The sequence below is a fragment of the Eurytemora carolleeae genome, unplaced genomic scaffold (genome assembly GCF_000591075.1).
Source record: "Eurytemora carolleeae unplaced genomic scaffold, Eaff_2.0 scaffold224, whole genome shotgun sequence".
NCBI lineage: Eukaryota > Metazoa > Arthropoda > Copepoda > Calanoida > Temoridae > Eurytemora > Eurytemora carolleeae.
Genome location: NW_019396123.1, coordinates 231,022 through 246,680, shown reverse-complemented (window position 1 = coordinate 246,680; position 15,659 = coordinate 231,022). Strand labels below are relative to the sequence as shown.

At 32.6% G+C, this 15,659-nt stretch overlaps 1 protein-coding gene across 4 annotated transcripts; it reads left to right on the top strand.

Moving 5' to 3' along the window:
- Positions 1-955: 955 nt before the first annotated feature.
- Positions 956-12,538, top strand: LOC111695618 (uncharacterized). 4 transcript variants are annotated; one of them, XM_023465000.1, is made up of 15 exons: positions 956-1,259; positions 2,170-2,262; positions 2,471-2,505; positions 2,990-3,063; positions 3,999-4,104; positions 5,993-6,106; positions 6,535-6,601; positions 6,753-6,891; positions 6,967-7,271; positions 7,333-7,489; positions 8,615-8,668; positions 8,840-8,892; positions 10,135-10,259; positions 11,103-11,143; positions 12,130-12,538. In XM_023465000.1, exons 1-15 carry the CDS (start codon positions 1,247-1,249, stop codon positions 12,158-12,160), a joined length of 1,407 nt encoding a protein of 468 aa, XP_023320768.1. In that variant the 5' UTR covers positions 956-1,246; the 3' UTR covers positions 12,161-12,538. The 4 variants fall into 4 exon arrangements, with proteins under 4 accessions (XP_023320768.1, XP_023320767.1, XP_023320766.1 ...); XM_023464999.1 differs by having other exon boundaries at positions 2,456-2,505; XM_023464998.1 differs by having other exon boundaries at positions 2,170-2,346.
- Positions 12,539-15,659: the final 3,121 nt, after the last annotated feature.

Below are 15,659 nucleotides of genomic sequence, written 5' to 3'. Positions count from 1 at the left end.
TAATGTTAAAAAAAGTAAAAAAGCTTTATGGAGTGTGAAAGAAATTTTTTCACAATAGTAAATAATGATGAGTTGCGCTAGATATAAAATTAAAAGAATTGAGTCTTGGCCACAAATATATTTTTGTAATCCCTATATCTTTGCAACCTGATAATGTAAACCTTTGATATTTCAAACTTACATTATTTGATCTAACAGGATTCATAGTTTGAAATATCAAATATATCATTGGGTTGCAACAATATTTAAATTAGAGAATCAGGCGTTTGTGGCAGAAACTCAATTCCTTTCAAATAATTTCGTGAAGAAGACAGAAAATTAAAAAAAAACAATATTAAAGAACGTATATTTCTGTAAAGAGATTTTAATATAAAATCTTCTCCATTGATCTAGAAAATTAAATAAAAAATAAAAAAAGGTTTCTACATTAAAATTTTGAAATAGAAACTAATTTTTTTGCTGTTGTCAACTCCAGAGTACCCAAGGGTTTATTAAAAAAATTTCAGCCAATTTGTTCCAGCCGTTTGGCCATCTACATCTAGCATATATGTTAAGTATATATGATCGAGCGATAAGCTTTATTATTTTTTAACATATTTTTAATACAGAGGAAAAGAATAAAAAAATCAGAACTATGAACTATTAGAATCGAGTAAAAATGTGTTTAGTAAAATATATAAGATATTTAACAATATTTTGTAAAGAACCTTTTATAACACTGTGAAGAGGGTAAAGTACAGATATGTAAACAGAGTATTTAACAAATAATTTTATAAAACATTTCAATGTTCAGTTATCATCCGGTTTGTCAACGAGAACATAGAAGTAGAGCAGTAGAGGACTAGAGGAGTAAGGGAGGAGTAGAGGAGTAGGAGCAGAGGAGTATAACAGCAGATGAGTAGAGGGGTAGAGGAGTAGAGAAGTAGATGAGTAGAGAAGTAGAGGAGTAGAGGAGTAGAGGAGTAGAGGAGTAGTGAAGTAGATGAGTAGAGGAGTAGATGAGTAGAGCAGTAGAGTAATCAAGGAGTAATCAAGGATTAGAGGAGTGGTAGGAGAGTAGATAGATAGAGATCTAAATAATTAGGATTTGATCTAGTCTTAACTTTATCCAGATCCTATCTCTATGTCTGGGAAGCAGCTGTGTGTGTTGGGACTATAGGGTGGAGAGAGGAGGAGAGGAGAAGAGTGGGAGAAGTGAAGGAAAATGTAGATATTTCTGCTTCATGATCAAGCCCAGATCTTAACTATGCTAATAACAGGTTAGATATTGTGATTCACAAACTAGTTAAAAAATAAAAACTGATGAAATAAATATAGCTTGGAATTTGAAATGTTAAGAACATAAAAAGAAACATTGTTAAATTTATTTGCTATTTATTTTAGAGCGGAGAAAGCACTATGCGTAATATTTAAACTTTGTTTTCATGTTTATTGTTTATTGTATTTTTGACTATGATGTGCATGATGAAATATGTATTATTATGTAATCTTACCTTTATTAAACTAGCGGTATTCATGCGCGCGTTATCAGTATTTTTTAAATCATCAAATAAAATACAGACCATTTAAATTATGATCATTTAGATTACATTGTTTGTTATTTTTTTTCCAAACAAATGATTCAAATATCAACACGCCTTAAAATAAAACTGATTGTTTCTATTTATTTCGCAGGATAAGTTTCCACATTCTCTAATCTTATAATCCCCACATAATATATTAGCTGAAGGGCCCGGCGTTGCCCGTGGAAAAAAAAAATTAGAAAATTTAGAAAATTTTTGTTTAGCCTATGACACCCCCTTACCACCCATGAGTGTCCACAAAAAAATTCAGTCCAAAAGGTCCAGCCTTTTGGCCGGCTATACGCAACATATATATATATATATATATACGAATGTCTTGTTTTATTATATAGATATTCGCATGAATTCATATAGATCAAGTAATTTAAGTTTGAAAATCATAGGTTTAGGCTATAAGGTTACTAAAATATAGAGTTTAGACAATTAAAATTCAAGAGGGGAAATCAATTCTTTTGTTCCAAAACATTTTAATAACACCAACTGCTGTCTTAGCAAGAAATTAATAAATCACGAATTAAAAAAATATATGAGTAGTTTTATGGATAGAGTTAAAGTTATAATTTCATTTTTAATTCCTCATTTTTAGGAGTCTTCTTGTGTCTTTTAAACCCTGGGTTTGGATATCCAGGGTTCCAAGATATTCTTGAACAGGGTTCAGCTTCTCAACCCGGAGCTCCAGGTACACTGGGGAGGGAGGAGTATTTCGAAGAGGATTCGGAGAATTGGGGATTGATAAGCTCCGAACTAGTAGGAGTAGGGTTAGGTAATTTTTACTAATTTATCTATATTTCTTTTTTCATGAAATAGATGATATCAGCAGGAAATAGTTTCAGTACATCCTTTTGTTTTGCTACAGGCATTTTTACTTACAGAGGGTTCACATTCAGGACAGGAAGCAATGCTTATCATTGGAGGAAGTAAAGTAAGTAAACAAAATAGTTTAAATATAGAAATAATCACTCTAATGACGGAATTCAAATTTAATAAAAATTACTTAAAAAAATAAAAAAAATTCATTTAAATAAACACTGTTTGATAAACTTCTAAATAATTTGAGATCATCTTTCTAATAAAGTGTTTTTACGACCATTGCATATGTCAGTGCGGTCTCTGGTTGTTCAAACTTTAATTTTCAAATCCATTTTTTAGTAACAGCTTTAACTTTCAACTGTTGATATTCTAGCAACCTTTTTTTTCATCGTTTTCCAATAATAAAAACAATACCCGCGTATTTTCTTTTTAAATGGCGGATATTTAAAGTTCGTAAAAATTGACATTTTTTTTGAGGGACAACTTTTAATTTTGACCACAAAAAGTAAATTGGGCCCGATCGGTTCATCTGGTTTGACGTTTATTTGATACAAACAAGAAATCTATTCTATTGTTATAATTTATCAAATGTTAAGACAGAACAAGATGTTGTTGTTGTGACAGAAACAAACATTGCGGTAACATGCCTCCCAACCTTCCCTTCTATTAGGTTAGAAAATTATTTACTTTTTATTCAGATGTAACTTCTACATTTTTAAAGATTTTGCACATTAGGTTTAGGTTTGGATTTAGATTTATTTAGGTTTAGGTTTAGATTTAGATTTATTTAGGTTAAGGTTTAATTTAGGTTTAGGTAAAGGTTTATATTTGAAATAGTGCAGGGTAAAATTTAAACTTATTCAGGTTTAGACTTCGATTAGTTTAGGTTTTGGTTTTGAATCCTTCTTGGTTCAGGTTTAGAAAAAGTTTTTTTTTCAGGTTTAGATTTGAAGAGACGCGCATGCGTCTCACAAAAAAATCGAGCATTATTTCGCCAATTTGAAGTTTATGATCAGGTTTATATTTAAGTTTTTTAAGGTTTAGGTAATGAATGCCTAAGGGTTGGATTAAGATCGGTTTAGTTTTAGGATTGGAGTTCTTCAAATTAAGTTTTGTTTAGGTTTAGATTAGGATTGGTTCAGGTTTATATTAGGATTGGTTCAGGTTTATATTAGGATTGGTTCAGGTTTAGATTAGGATTGGTTAAGGTTTAGATTAGGATTGGTTCAGGTTTAGATTAGGATTGGTTCAGGTTTAGATTAGGATTGGTTCAGGTTTAGATTAGGATTGGTTCAGGTTTGGATTAGGATTGGTTCAGGTTTGGATAAGGATTGGTTCAGGTTTGGATTAGGATTGGTTCAGGTTTGGATTAAGACAAGGTCAGGTTTTATTAAGATTTGTTCACGTTAGGATTTTGATTGAATTAGGTTCAATTAAGATATGTACAGGTTCAAATTAAGATTGGATTAAATTCAGATTTAGATATAATTGATTTCAAGATTTAGATACGATTAGGTTCAAATTAAGATTGGATTAAGTTCAGATTTAAATAAGATTTGGTTCAAATTAAGATAGAATATTAGGTATTGATTAATTAATGTTTAGGTTTGCACACACCGGATGCAGGGTTGGATCTAGTATCCTGGTATGCGGAGGAAGGAAGGATTTATTAGGATTAAATGACGAGTGCTGGATGTATGACCAGAAGAAGGTAATGTAAAGATATTTACACAAGTATCTACAAAATTAAAGGGACTGTGAGCGTAATTGCAAGGGATCCTCCATGCAAATATGGAAAATGCCCGATTTACAACAGTACCCTTAAAAGCTCTGTCTAATCAGGAATGAGTTAGACTTCTATGTCTATTTTCAATTGAGTTTTCTCTAAAAAGTGACTTGCGCATTTCTACTGTAGGAAAATATATAAGACTAATCGGGATCAAACATTTTTAAACCTAGAAAAACGACAATATCTTCCAAATTGTTGATCAAATGAAGGTTTCAGGGGTACCTTTGTGAATCGGTCATTGCGATCTTAGAATGAAGGGTCACTTGAAATTACACTTACAGTCCCTTTAACTATCAAATCTAGTTTTATGAAAAGCATCTTACAAGAAGTTTAAATTTATTTAGCCTGTAAACGTACATTACATGTACATTGTACATTGTACATTGTACGTTGTACATTGTACGTTGTACATTGTACATTGTACATTGTACATTGTACATTGTACATTGTACATTGTACATTGTACCTTGTAGATTGTACATTGTACATTGTACAATGTACATTGTACATTGTATATTGTACATTGTACATTGTACATTGTACATTGTACATTGTACATTGTAAATTGTACATGGTATGTACATTGTGCATTGTACATTGTACATTGTATGTACGTTGTACATTGTAGATTGTATTTACATTGTACATTGTACATTGTACATTGTATGTACAATGTACATTGTATGTACATTGTACATTGTATGTACATTGTACATTGTATGTACATTGTACATTATATGTACATTGTACATTATATGTACATTGTACATTATATGTACATTGTACATTGTATGTACATTGTACATTGCATGTACATTGTACATTGTACTTATAGGATTGTGACTGCGATATCTTCTATTATTTTCATTTTACACGTAAAAGTGAGGCTAGCAGAAGAAAGTTGTGTTATAAATTAGCAAACACTGTAATGTACTGATCTTTAGTTTATTGTGCTACATGAACAAATGAAATACATATTTTATATTAATACACCTAGCTGTGTTTTGATGAAACATTTAAGAAAACTAGATCTATATATCTACCATGTTGTAANTCTATATACCATGTTGTAATTTAGTATATTTTCCAATCTATGAGAATTTTACCAATATATTTCCTACCCTTGAAATGGAAGGTTAACCATGAATAAACAACATATGTTGCAATAAGAAAATAATTTTTTAAGTGATTAATAATTAAGGATTCCTAACCTATTATCCCAGGACTCCTAACCTATTATCCCCGGGATTCCTAACCTATTATCCCAAGATTCCTAACCTATTATCCCAGGATTCCTAACCTATTATCCCAAGATTCCTATATCCTATTATCCCAGGATTCCTAATCTATTATCCCAGGACTCCTAACCTATTATCCCCGGGATTCCTAACCTATTATCCCAGGATTCCTATAACCTATTATCCCAGGATTCCTATCCTATTATCCCAAGATTCCTATCCTATTATCCCAAGATTCCTATCCTATTATCCCAAGATTCCTAACCTATTATCTCAAGATTCCTAACCTATTATCCCAGGATTCCTAATCTATTATAACAGAATTCCTAACCTATTATCCCCTGGATGCCTAACCTATTATCCCAGGATTCATAACCTATCATCGGATGCCTAGCCTTTTTTTTTATTGGTTTAAACTTGAACCTAAATACGTTTACTTATTTAATCCAATAAACCACAAAATTGAAGATTTAATATTTTGCAATTTTCAAAGTTTCGTCATTTATTAATGAAAAATATCTTGAAAAAATAACATTTTCTGTTTTAAAATAAATTTTTAAAACACTCACTAGGATTCGTGGGAAGAATTTCCTGGTCTTCCGTTCCCTGTTGCCGGAGCTAGTTCAGTGTGCTACCCTGATACAGTTTACGTCCTTGGAGGGGTTCTGGAGCAGGATTATTATCAGGTTTAACAAATATATTTTTTGGATACATGCTAGTTCTGTATTTGACCATGAAATTTGATAACACAAGAAAAATACTGTTTTAGTAAACAATAATTTTGAATTTGGAACTGTTAAATCATGGTTAAATCTAATATATCTTTTCAAAAATGTCAAAAACCAGGGGCGTCTTAAAAAAACATCAGGGGGCGGGCGTGGGTTGGGGGTAAATCCGATTTTTGGTTATTTTTACGTCATAGCCCATAACGATCGGGAGAGGGGGAGGAGGAACGTGAGGCCCCCTATTTCTCCAAGTAAGAAAATATTAGCAATTGACAAATTAGGAATGAAGAACGCTGCAGGGAAAATTTACTTTGAATCCAGTCTTAATACTATATTATATCAGTAGAAGGACAATATAATTCACCATCAAGTACGATTAAATGATTTAGGACGAGGTTGGAGAAAATGAAGATTTTTATGATTATTTTACAGAAGTTACAACAGATTTCATCATAGGTATAAAGCTTAAAGTTTTTATAGCAGAAAAAAAATCAAAAATCAACCTTTCCTGTAACTTTTGCTCCCTTTTCCTTAGATATCCAATTTCTATTCAAACCCTTGCTTTAACCAGTGCTAGGAATTCTATGAATAAATGTTAACTTGTTAGAACTGAATGTGAGTAGTAAAGAATGGAGTGTAAAGGAAAGGTTGCCCAGGAGTATCCACGGAGCATGTTCTCTTATCCATCGTCAGTATATAATCATTACCGGAGGAAGAAACCAGTCAACTTGCAACCATGGATACAGGTAAGATGGAAAAACTAAAATTCATTTAGATATGGTAAATTTGAGTTAATAAACCATCATCTCCATCTTGATTAGGCATGTCTCTCTTTTTGATACGGTTACTCGGGAGTGGAGTGAAGGACCTGAGCTCCGGGTTGGAAGATACTACCATGGTTGCAGTATCGTGAGCAGGGACGGAGAACCAGGGATACTGGTCGCAGGAGGAGTAGGAGATACCAACCACGGGGATTCAGTAGAGTTTCTCTCTCTCTTGGACGGGGAGATTGGAGAAGAATGGGAACCTTGGAAACCTCTCCGGTATCCGCATCCAAACCAACCAAGTTTACATCAACTTGGAGATAGGATCGTTCTTTACGGAGGAGGAGGTTTTCCATATCCAGGTCTTATTCAAATAAGTTATCATGCATCTGATAACAACTTTAACTCCGAAACGATTACTAGGAGGAGAGAATAAGGCCGAGGTGTTCAAGGATGGAGAATGGAAGACTCTAAAAACTCGTGGAGAGGAACGGAGTTATGGTTTAAGGATTTCTGTTCCCGAACCTTGGGTTGAAAAATGCAAAATGGAGCCAAACCTTGGACCTTATTCATATCACAGGTGTCATATAAATGCAACGTATGCTGTGCTAAAGAAAATATAAAACCATTAACTCCACCAGGTGCTGGTTGCATACAGGCGTAGTGTGCCCTGCATAGGGTTCATATATCTTAAAGGGACTTTTAGCTTTATTTCAAGTGACCCTCCATGCAAAGATAGCAATTTCCGATTTACAACGGTACCCTTGAAATTTTTATTTGATCAAAAATGTGGAAGTTAGCGTTGCTTTTCTGTCTAGAAACGTGTTTAATCTTGAGAATTTCACCATTGTTTCTTACAAGCAAGAAATGCGATAATAACTTCTACACGAAAGCACAAATAAAATTAAACAGCTTAATTAAACAAAAACATTGATATCTAATTCATACTTGATCAGACAAAGCTTTGAAGGGTACCGTTGTAAATCGGAAATTGTCATCTTTGCACGGAGGGTCACTTTAAATTACGCTAACAGTTTCTCTTAAGTATAGTTTTTGCTTATTTTAAGTATAGACTTTGGTTTAAAGGGAGTGACCGGCTATGTAAAGTAGTTGAACTGAGTATGCAGTGTTGAGAAAAACTTCTTTCGGATTCATTTGAGACTTATTAAACTTTTTAAAGATCCGTAAAACTCCCTTTAAGATAAAGATAAGTTTTATAATAGACTTAGACTCTAGTTTTGGACAAGAGAGACCTCTAGAGATTAGAATAAATGTTTAGAATAAGAGAAGAATCAAAAAAGGAGAACCGAGAGAGTTCATCCAAGTCCCATCATACGAAAAGGGCGAATCCAGAAAATTCACTTACTTCTATTTGAACCGGTAATTTGCGGTTTAGCGACGCGGTTCAAATTCATTAAATTCGGCCTCTAATAAAGTAAAGGGACACATGATTAAACTCCAAAGGCGAAAGGAAACTTTTGAATGAGAAAGATTACCTTATTAGTTTTGTGATTTTTTAACTGTACCAGCTGACGCTAGATTTATCTCCATAATTTTTCAAATGAAAAGATTTGATGATCTTTCATAATCCGACTTAATCTGTAATCTCGTTTAAAGTAATTATTTAACTCCTCATGGAAAAAGAATGAGTTTAACTCTTTAAATTTAATTAGTTTCGTTGATTGAAAAATGAGTTCTATTCTAGGAAGAAAGGAGAGGAATATCTAAAGAATAAAGTTTGGTTCTGCTCTGGTTCTAGGTAAAGTAAATCAGGGTGCTCCGTCACTGGTACATTTTAAGAGAACCTTTTCTTTCAATATACATTATTATATATTTTGGTAATAATTAAGGTCACATTTGATTTGCGCCAGATTGTTAATTTATTATAAAATCTATCTTTGTATTAATAAAATTGCCCCTTTTTGTTTAGTTTTACAGCAGAGAAAACAATAGAGGATCAGTCACTTTCATGTACAGTACCAGGTAATTCATGTACACTGTACAGTACCAGATAATTCATGTACGATACCAGGTAATTCATGTACAGTTCCGTGTAATTCCCGTAGAGTACCAGGTAATTCATGTACAGTACCAGGTGCTTGACGTACAGTACCAGGTATTTCACGTACAGTACCAGGTTATTCACGTACAGTACAAGTAATTTGTTTACAATGTACAGTACCAATTAATACATGTACACTGTACAGTACCAATTAATACATGTACACTGTACAGTACCAATTAATACATGTACACTGTACAGTACCAATTAATACATGTACACTGTACAGTACCTGGTAGTTTACGTACAGTATCAGGTAATTCATGTACAGAACCATTTAATTCATGTATATTATCCATTCATGTACAGTATTTAGAACTTTACACGAAATTATTAAGATACAGAAATTTCTTTAAGCTCTCCTCTCCTCTTGTATAAAATGAGTGTAGACACGAGAATGTATTTTACTGGGAATTTAGATAATTAGAGTGTAGAGAAATATGCATGCGTGTAATTAGTCAAGAAAATAGAATAGATTGAAGAGATTTCTCGGAACACATCTTAGTCTATCATAGATGTTTTTGAGGCCCAGAATAATAAAAACTGTTACAGAAATTTTCATCGTTTTTTGCCCTGAATGAAGTGAAAACAGTCATATGCGTAGTTGTAAATTGTATTTACAAACAACGATATAGATTAACTGTTTATCGTTCCTTTTCTTATGTCACCAAAACCGTATTCATATTTTAACTGCTAAAAGGGATTGTAAGCGTAATTTCAAGTGACCCTTGATACAAAGATGGCAACGGTACCCTTTTTCTGATCAATAATTTGGAAGATATTGAATTCTGATACTTGATCAGACATACAGGATGTCCCACGGAACATGACAGATGGTAAATAGTTATGAAAGTCGTCTTTCATATACTTTATTAGATATTAAATGCTGTTTGCAGTTTATTTCGTTAAAAAAAATCTTTTTCTTACAACATATTTTGTACTTTGAAACCAATTTTACTATAACATGACTCCCATATAATATTTGTATTATTGTCTTTGGTATTAAACAACTTAAAAAATTATGGAAGAAGACATTCTAAACTATTCACCAGCTGTCATGTTTCGTGGGACACCCTGTAACTTTTGAGGATAGCGTTTTGACTCGGGAATTGTCATCTTTTCCTTGAGGGTCACTTTAAATCACGCGCACTGTTCCTTTAAAGGTTGCCAGTACAGTGAAGTACACCCATCCCTGGCTAGAAGAGGTGGCTACACATGTACAGTAAGACAAGATTCTGTAAACTGTACTGTATCTTGTGTACAAGGATATGTACCGCATGACGGTCAGGTAAATGCTAAAGACTGAAGGATTGCCTTTTATCCTGAAAGTCTTTAGTAAATTTGTATAATGGGGAAGAGGAGAGATTTGTATCCGGAATTACAGCCGTCACTATTTTTATTCCAATCCGATATTTTTATAGAGTATTTGGGAAGCCGGCCCCTCCTTCAATGAATTTCGGTTTCTCTCAAGCACATTTGCGTTTCAAAGATTTTATCAGGATTATCTCAAATCACCATGTTTAGAAATATAATCAAATTACTAGCTGAAGGGCCCGGCGTTGCCCGTGGAAAAAAAGAAAATAAATAAAAAAATGTTGGAAAACAAATTTTAGAATTTTTTTTTAGCCTAAGACAACCCCGGCCACCCATGAGTGTCCACAAAAAATTTCAGCCGTTTGGCCGGTTATTGGCGTGGCAGCCCTCTGAAAGTAAACAGGCATCATTTAAATGTTTTAAATGACAACCTTGTACTGAAATGCATTATTCAAATTGGAATAAAAAATGGCAAATAATATATTGTTATTTACCGTGAAATTCTCTACCATATAATTAAAAACTTGTAAACAGTAAACTAGTCCCAATAAACATGGGAATTAAGTGACGACTCCTATATCGTCATTGTTTTACGCAGCATTTTTTCTTGAACATTAATTTTAGAATTTAACGAAACCATGTTCAGCTATGTATAATATCTCCATCAAATTTAAAGATACCAGGAAGGCAGAATACATTTTAAAAAGCTTATGAGACGAACAATTTAGTTGAGACCCTATTTTATCGGAAATCAAAGATGATTATCAAGTCGTCTCTTAATTCCAATGTTTATTGGGACACCCTGTACAAATTATAGGTCTCGGTTGCCTGCACACGTGGTGAAGGGTTTAAAAACAGGTTGGTTTAAAGGAAATTTTCACCTAGTTTCATTCAGCTGAGTGCCATAAATTATTCACAATAATTCCCATTACACATTTATCCGAAGTGCGATGAGTTCGAGTTCGTCGTTTATCAATCTAAATGGGATAAATTCCGGCATTTTCTTGTCAATTTTTAAAGGACTTTTTTTAATGAAGAATCATTAAAAAATACGTTTACAATTCCTTTAACTAATAAAATAATATATTAAACCAAATAATGCTTCATAAATTAATTGCATTTTGCCACAAACTCTGAATTTTTATACTCTGTATCTTTTCAACTTGATATCGTAAACCTTTTATATTTCAAACTATGAATTTTATACTCTGTATCTTTTCAACTTGATATCGTAAACCTTTGATATTTCAAACTCTGAAATCAATAAAGATAAAATAGTTGGAAATTTAACATCAGGTTGCAAAGATATAGGGATTAGACAATTCTAGTTTGTGACATAAATTAGATTGACTTCTGTTTTTTTTTAAATGATTAGATAATATTTCTGACACTATTTGCTCATTTTTATGCATTTTAATGAATTTAAATGGTTTCAAATTTTAAATTTAAAGACACAATTCCGAGTATTAAATTTGTGATCTTTGTGATTTACAATTACTGGTTTCTAAAACTGTTATTATATTATATTTAAAATACCTTTAAATACAAAATTTTCGTGATAACTTGGACAAAATATATACAATGCATGGGCACAGAATTTCTTCTGGAAACTTTGGGGCTTAGGTATTCCAACCATCGTATACATTCAAGATTTTATCTTAGATTTTTCCTGTAGGTCCGTACATTCAAAGTCAGTGTGATAAAACCTCAGAAATTTACATTTCACCATATTATCCAGGATGTTAAATTTTATTTTGATTTGAACATGTAACTCTGACATCAATACCTAGAATGGACATCCTAGAGTAATGTACTAGTGTAAAATACAATATTTCTATCTCCAGGTACCTTGAATGTGTGCCGGACTCCGTATAAGAGTATATGAAGCAATCAACCTAACTCATTTGCATGGGGTCGACCGCTACAACGATCGGACGAAAAAGTCGACCGTGGCAAATGTAGAGAATTGTACAATTATGAAAAAAGAAGAGTGAACTGGGTCTATACCTAACTATAGGTGTTAGGTATACACGCAGTTTATTGTATGTACTGCAGTACTGCACTGTATACTGTCCTGCACTACACTGTACTGTAATGTACTGTGCTGTGTACTATACTGCACTGTACTGTACTTTGTACTGTTTTCAACTGTAATTTATAATATTTGTACTGTAACTTTTTAGTTTTTATTGAAATGTATATTATGGCAGATCTTAATAAATATTCTAACAAAGGAAATGAAAAATAAAAGTTTGCCGATTAGCTATTGGTTGGCCGAGTAGCTATTGGTTTGCCGAGTAGCTATTGGTTGGCCGAGTAGCTATTGGTTGGCCGAGTATTTATTGTTGGCCGGGTAGCTATTGGTTGGCCGGGTAGCTATTGGTTGGCCGAGTAGCTATTGGTTGGCCGATTAGCTATTTTTTCCCTAGATATGTAGATATATTCTATTTTAAAAGTTTCAATTGTCCTAAACAGTTTTTTGTGGAGAAGCAAAGAAACTTTCTACATCTTTAAAAAAAGAATTGAGTCTTTGCCACAAACTCTGATTTTCTATTCCCTATATCTTTGCAACTCAATATCATAGACCTGAGATATTTCAAACTATGAAGTCTGTTAGATAAAAAAAATCTAAGTTTGAAACATCAAAGGCTTACACTATCAGATTGCAAAGATATAAGTATTGCAAATTTGAGATTGTGGCAAAGATTTAATTCCTTTGGCTTGTCTGTCTGGGTGTTTGTTTGATTGTATCCAACAAACTTCAAACGGCTGAACCAATTGGGCACAAAATAATTCATGTGACAATTTACACGGAAGGTCGTCAAAGTTGAAAAATGTTGATATTTATCATTTTTTCAAATGCACCAATTTAGACAAAGAAATCCGCGAGAAGAGAATAGTCAAAAATATGGATATGCATGAAATTTTGAAAAAGGTATATATTTCAAACGAATGAAAATTTACAGAAGTAAATAGGTTTATATCTTTTAAGAAAAAATACTAATTCAACCTTCAGATATTTTTAGCTCCCTAAATATAATTTTCTAAAAGGTTTTTAAAAACAATGAGGTTTCAGAGAAGACTTTACAAAAGAAATTTGGTCTCATCCTTTGGTTAAAATAAGAATTATGGTTTTAATATGTTTTTCCTTCTTCTTTCGTGATCTCTATAATCTGGTGATCCAAAATCAGCAATTTAGCTAAATTACTTCTTTTAAACTGAAGCTAAAAAATGCCTCGTAATGGGTCTAAAATGTACATGTTTAGGGCTACAAAAGTCTATAATAGAGTAAAGTGAGGTAAACCCAATAACTAAGGCGTTGCGACACTTCAAATCCGAACCCGTCTTGAAAATTGATATTTCTAAATCTGTTTGGATGGTTGGATCTATGTAAAACTAACTACTGAGTGTATCGGAATAATTCTCATTCAAAATCTATAAAAAATAGAGTAAACAACTTTTCTGTTTATTTTAAGCCAAATAAAAATGATCAAAATCTATATATAAATTTGGCTTGTCTGTCTGTTTGTTTGTATCCAATAAACGTCAGAACGGCTGAACCGATCGGGCCCAAATTTTTTGTGGGACATCACATGACCACAGGGAAGGTTTATGAATGATAATGTGTTTTAAAGGATTTTAATTTTGCAAAAAAATTTAAATTCTTGAAAATCCGCGAATTTTGTTTTAAAAATCCGCAAAAATTTGTTCTTCTTTGTTTTAAAATGTAAACTAAAAGAAATGTTCACAATTTAAATAGAAGATGGGCGCGAAGCACCCAAAAAACCCCAGTAAGATAAAAAACTTCAAAGTCGATCCAGGCTTTAAAATGTATTGAAAGCTACCTTGATCTTTGTAACATGATGATAACTTTATTGAAACATGAAATTATATCAATGAACCCGATGAATCTAAAACAGGATTTGGGAATTTCTAGGTGAGAGAAAAACATTTATCGGACAGAAGTGTCTATGGTTTAAAAATGATATATACATAAACAAATGTCGCCATAGCTTTATAATAAAAAAAATGTTTCCTTAAGAAAATACATTTGTTAAGGTTTGCTGAAAAAAACAACAATGATGGCGTAACCCCTCCTCCCCCCTCCTTCTCTAAAAATATTTAGGGTTAAAGGATTTAATAGTAATAAATTGAGTTCGAGTTCGTCGTTTNCTGAAGCTGAACCTGTATCCGAGACTAAACCAGTAGAGAAGGTGGAGGAGTCCCCTCTATGCTTAATGGTACCCAGAGAACCATCAACTCCATATGCACTTTTAACTGAGCTTCAGTTTAACCTAGACCATATATTGTAACTAACCTAGAGAACAGAGCAGTTAAACAAAGAGTTGAGAATTTAAAAAAAAAATTTACTAATATTCGTAGTTCAAAGATTTTAAGCTTCGTTTTAATATTTTAATATTTGATCTGCTCGAAATTTTAAAAAATTTCCTAAAAAAATTACTAAGCTTTAATGTGAAATGGGTATGTGTAAATAAAACGTTAATATTCTTTACAAGTTTAGTATTATCACGATCCGCGAAATAGTTTAATTGGTCCATTTATCTAATTAGTTATGTTTACACTAGCAGGTTTTAAAAGAATTAATTGCTATTTAAACAATTATTTGATATGTTGATAACAAAAAATTAAAACTTGGTTTTAGAAACTGGAAAGAAATTTTACTGAATAAGTTAATACTTTTATTCTCTCAGATTCCACCATACAATTCTTTTTGCTTTTTACCTTAATGATTCTCTTTCTTCTTCCCTCCTCTGTTTCTTCTTTTCTTCTTTTCCCCTTTTCTCCTTATTCTGGTTTCTGTTCCCCTTTCTGTACTTTTACTTTCTCTCCTTCTTCTTCTTCATTTTCTACTCTCTGCTTCTTTTTCACATCTCTGCACCTCTCCGCGTTTTATCCTATCTCTTCTTTTTTCTGCTTCTTAACCCTTCTCTTCTTTTCTCCTCTTCGCTTCTTTTCCCTTCTCTTCTCTTCTCCTCTACGCTTCTTCTTCCTCCCTTTTTTTTACTCTCCTCTCCTCTCTTCTACTTCTTCCTTTTCTTCTCTTCTACTCACTGCTTCTTCTTCTTTCTCTTCTCTTCTTCCCTTCTCTTCTTTTCCAGTTACTTCTCCTCTCCGCTTTTTGTTTCTTCCCTTCTTCCCTTCTTCCTTTTTTTTCTCCACTTATCTTACCTTTTTTTCTCTCCTCGCTTCTCTTTCTCTATGTCCTCTTCTTGAACCTTAAATTTCATAAGTCCCTAATCCTGGATCCTGGATCTGTAGAGTGTAAACTTGACCTTGAGAATTAGCTTGAATGACGTCTTCAACCACAATAAACAATTTTCTTACCTGAGTTTTTATATCTGAAAAGTTTACA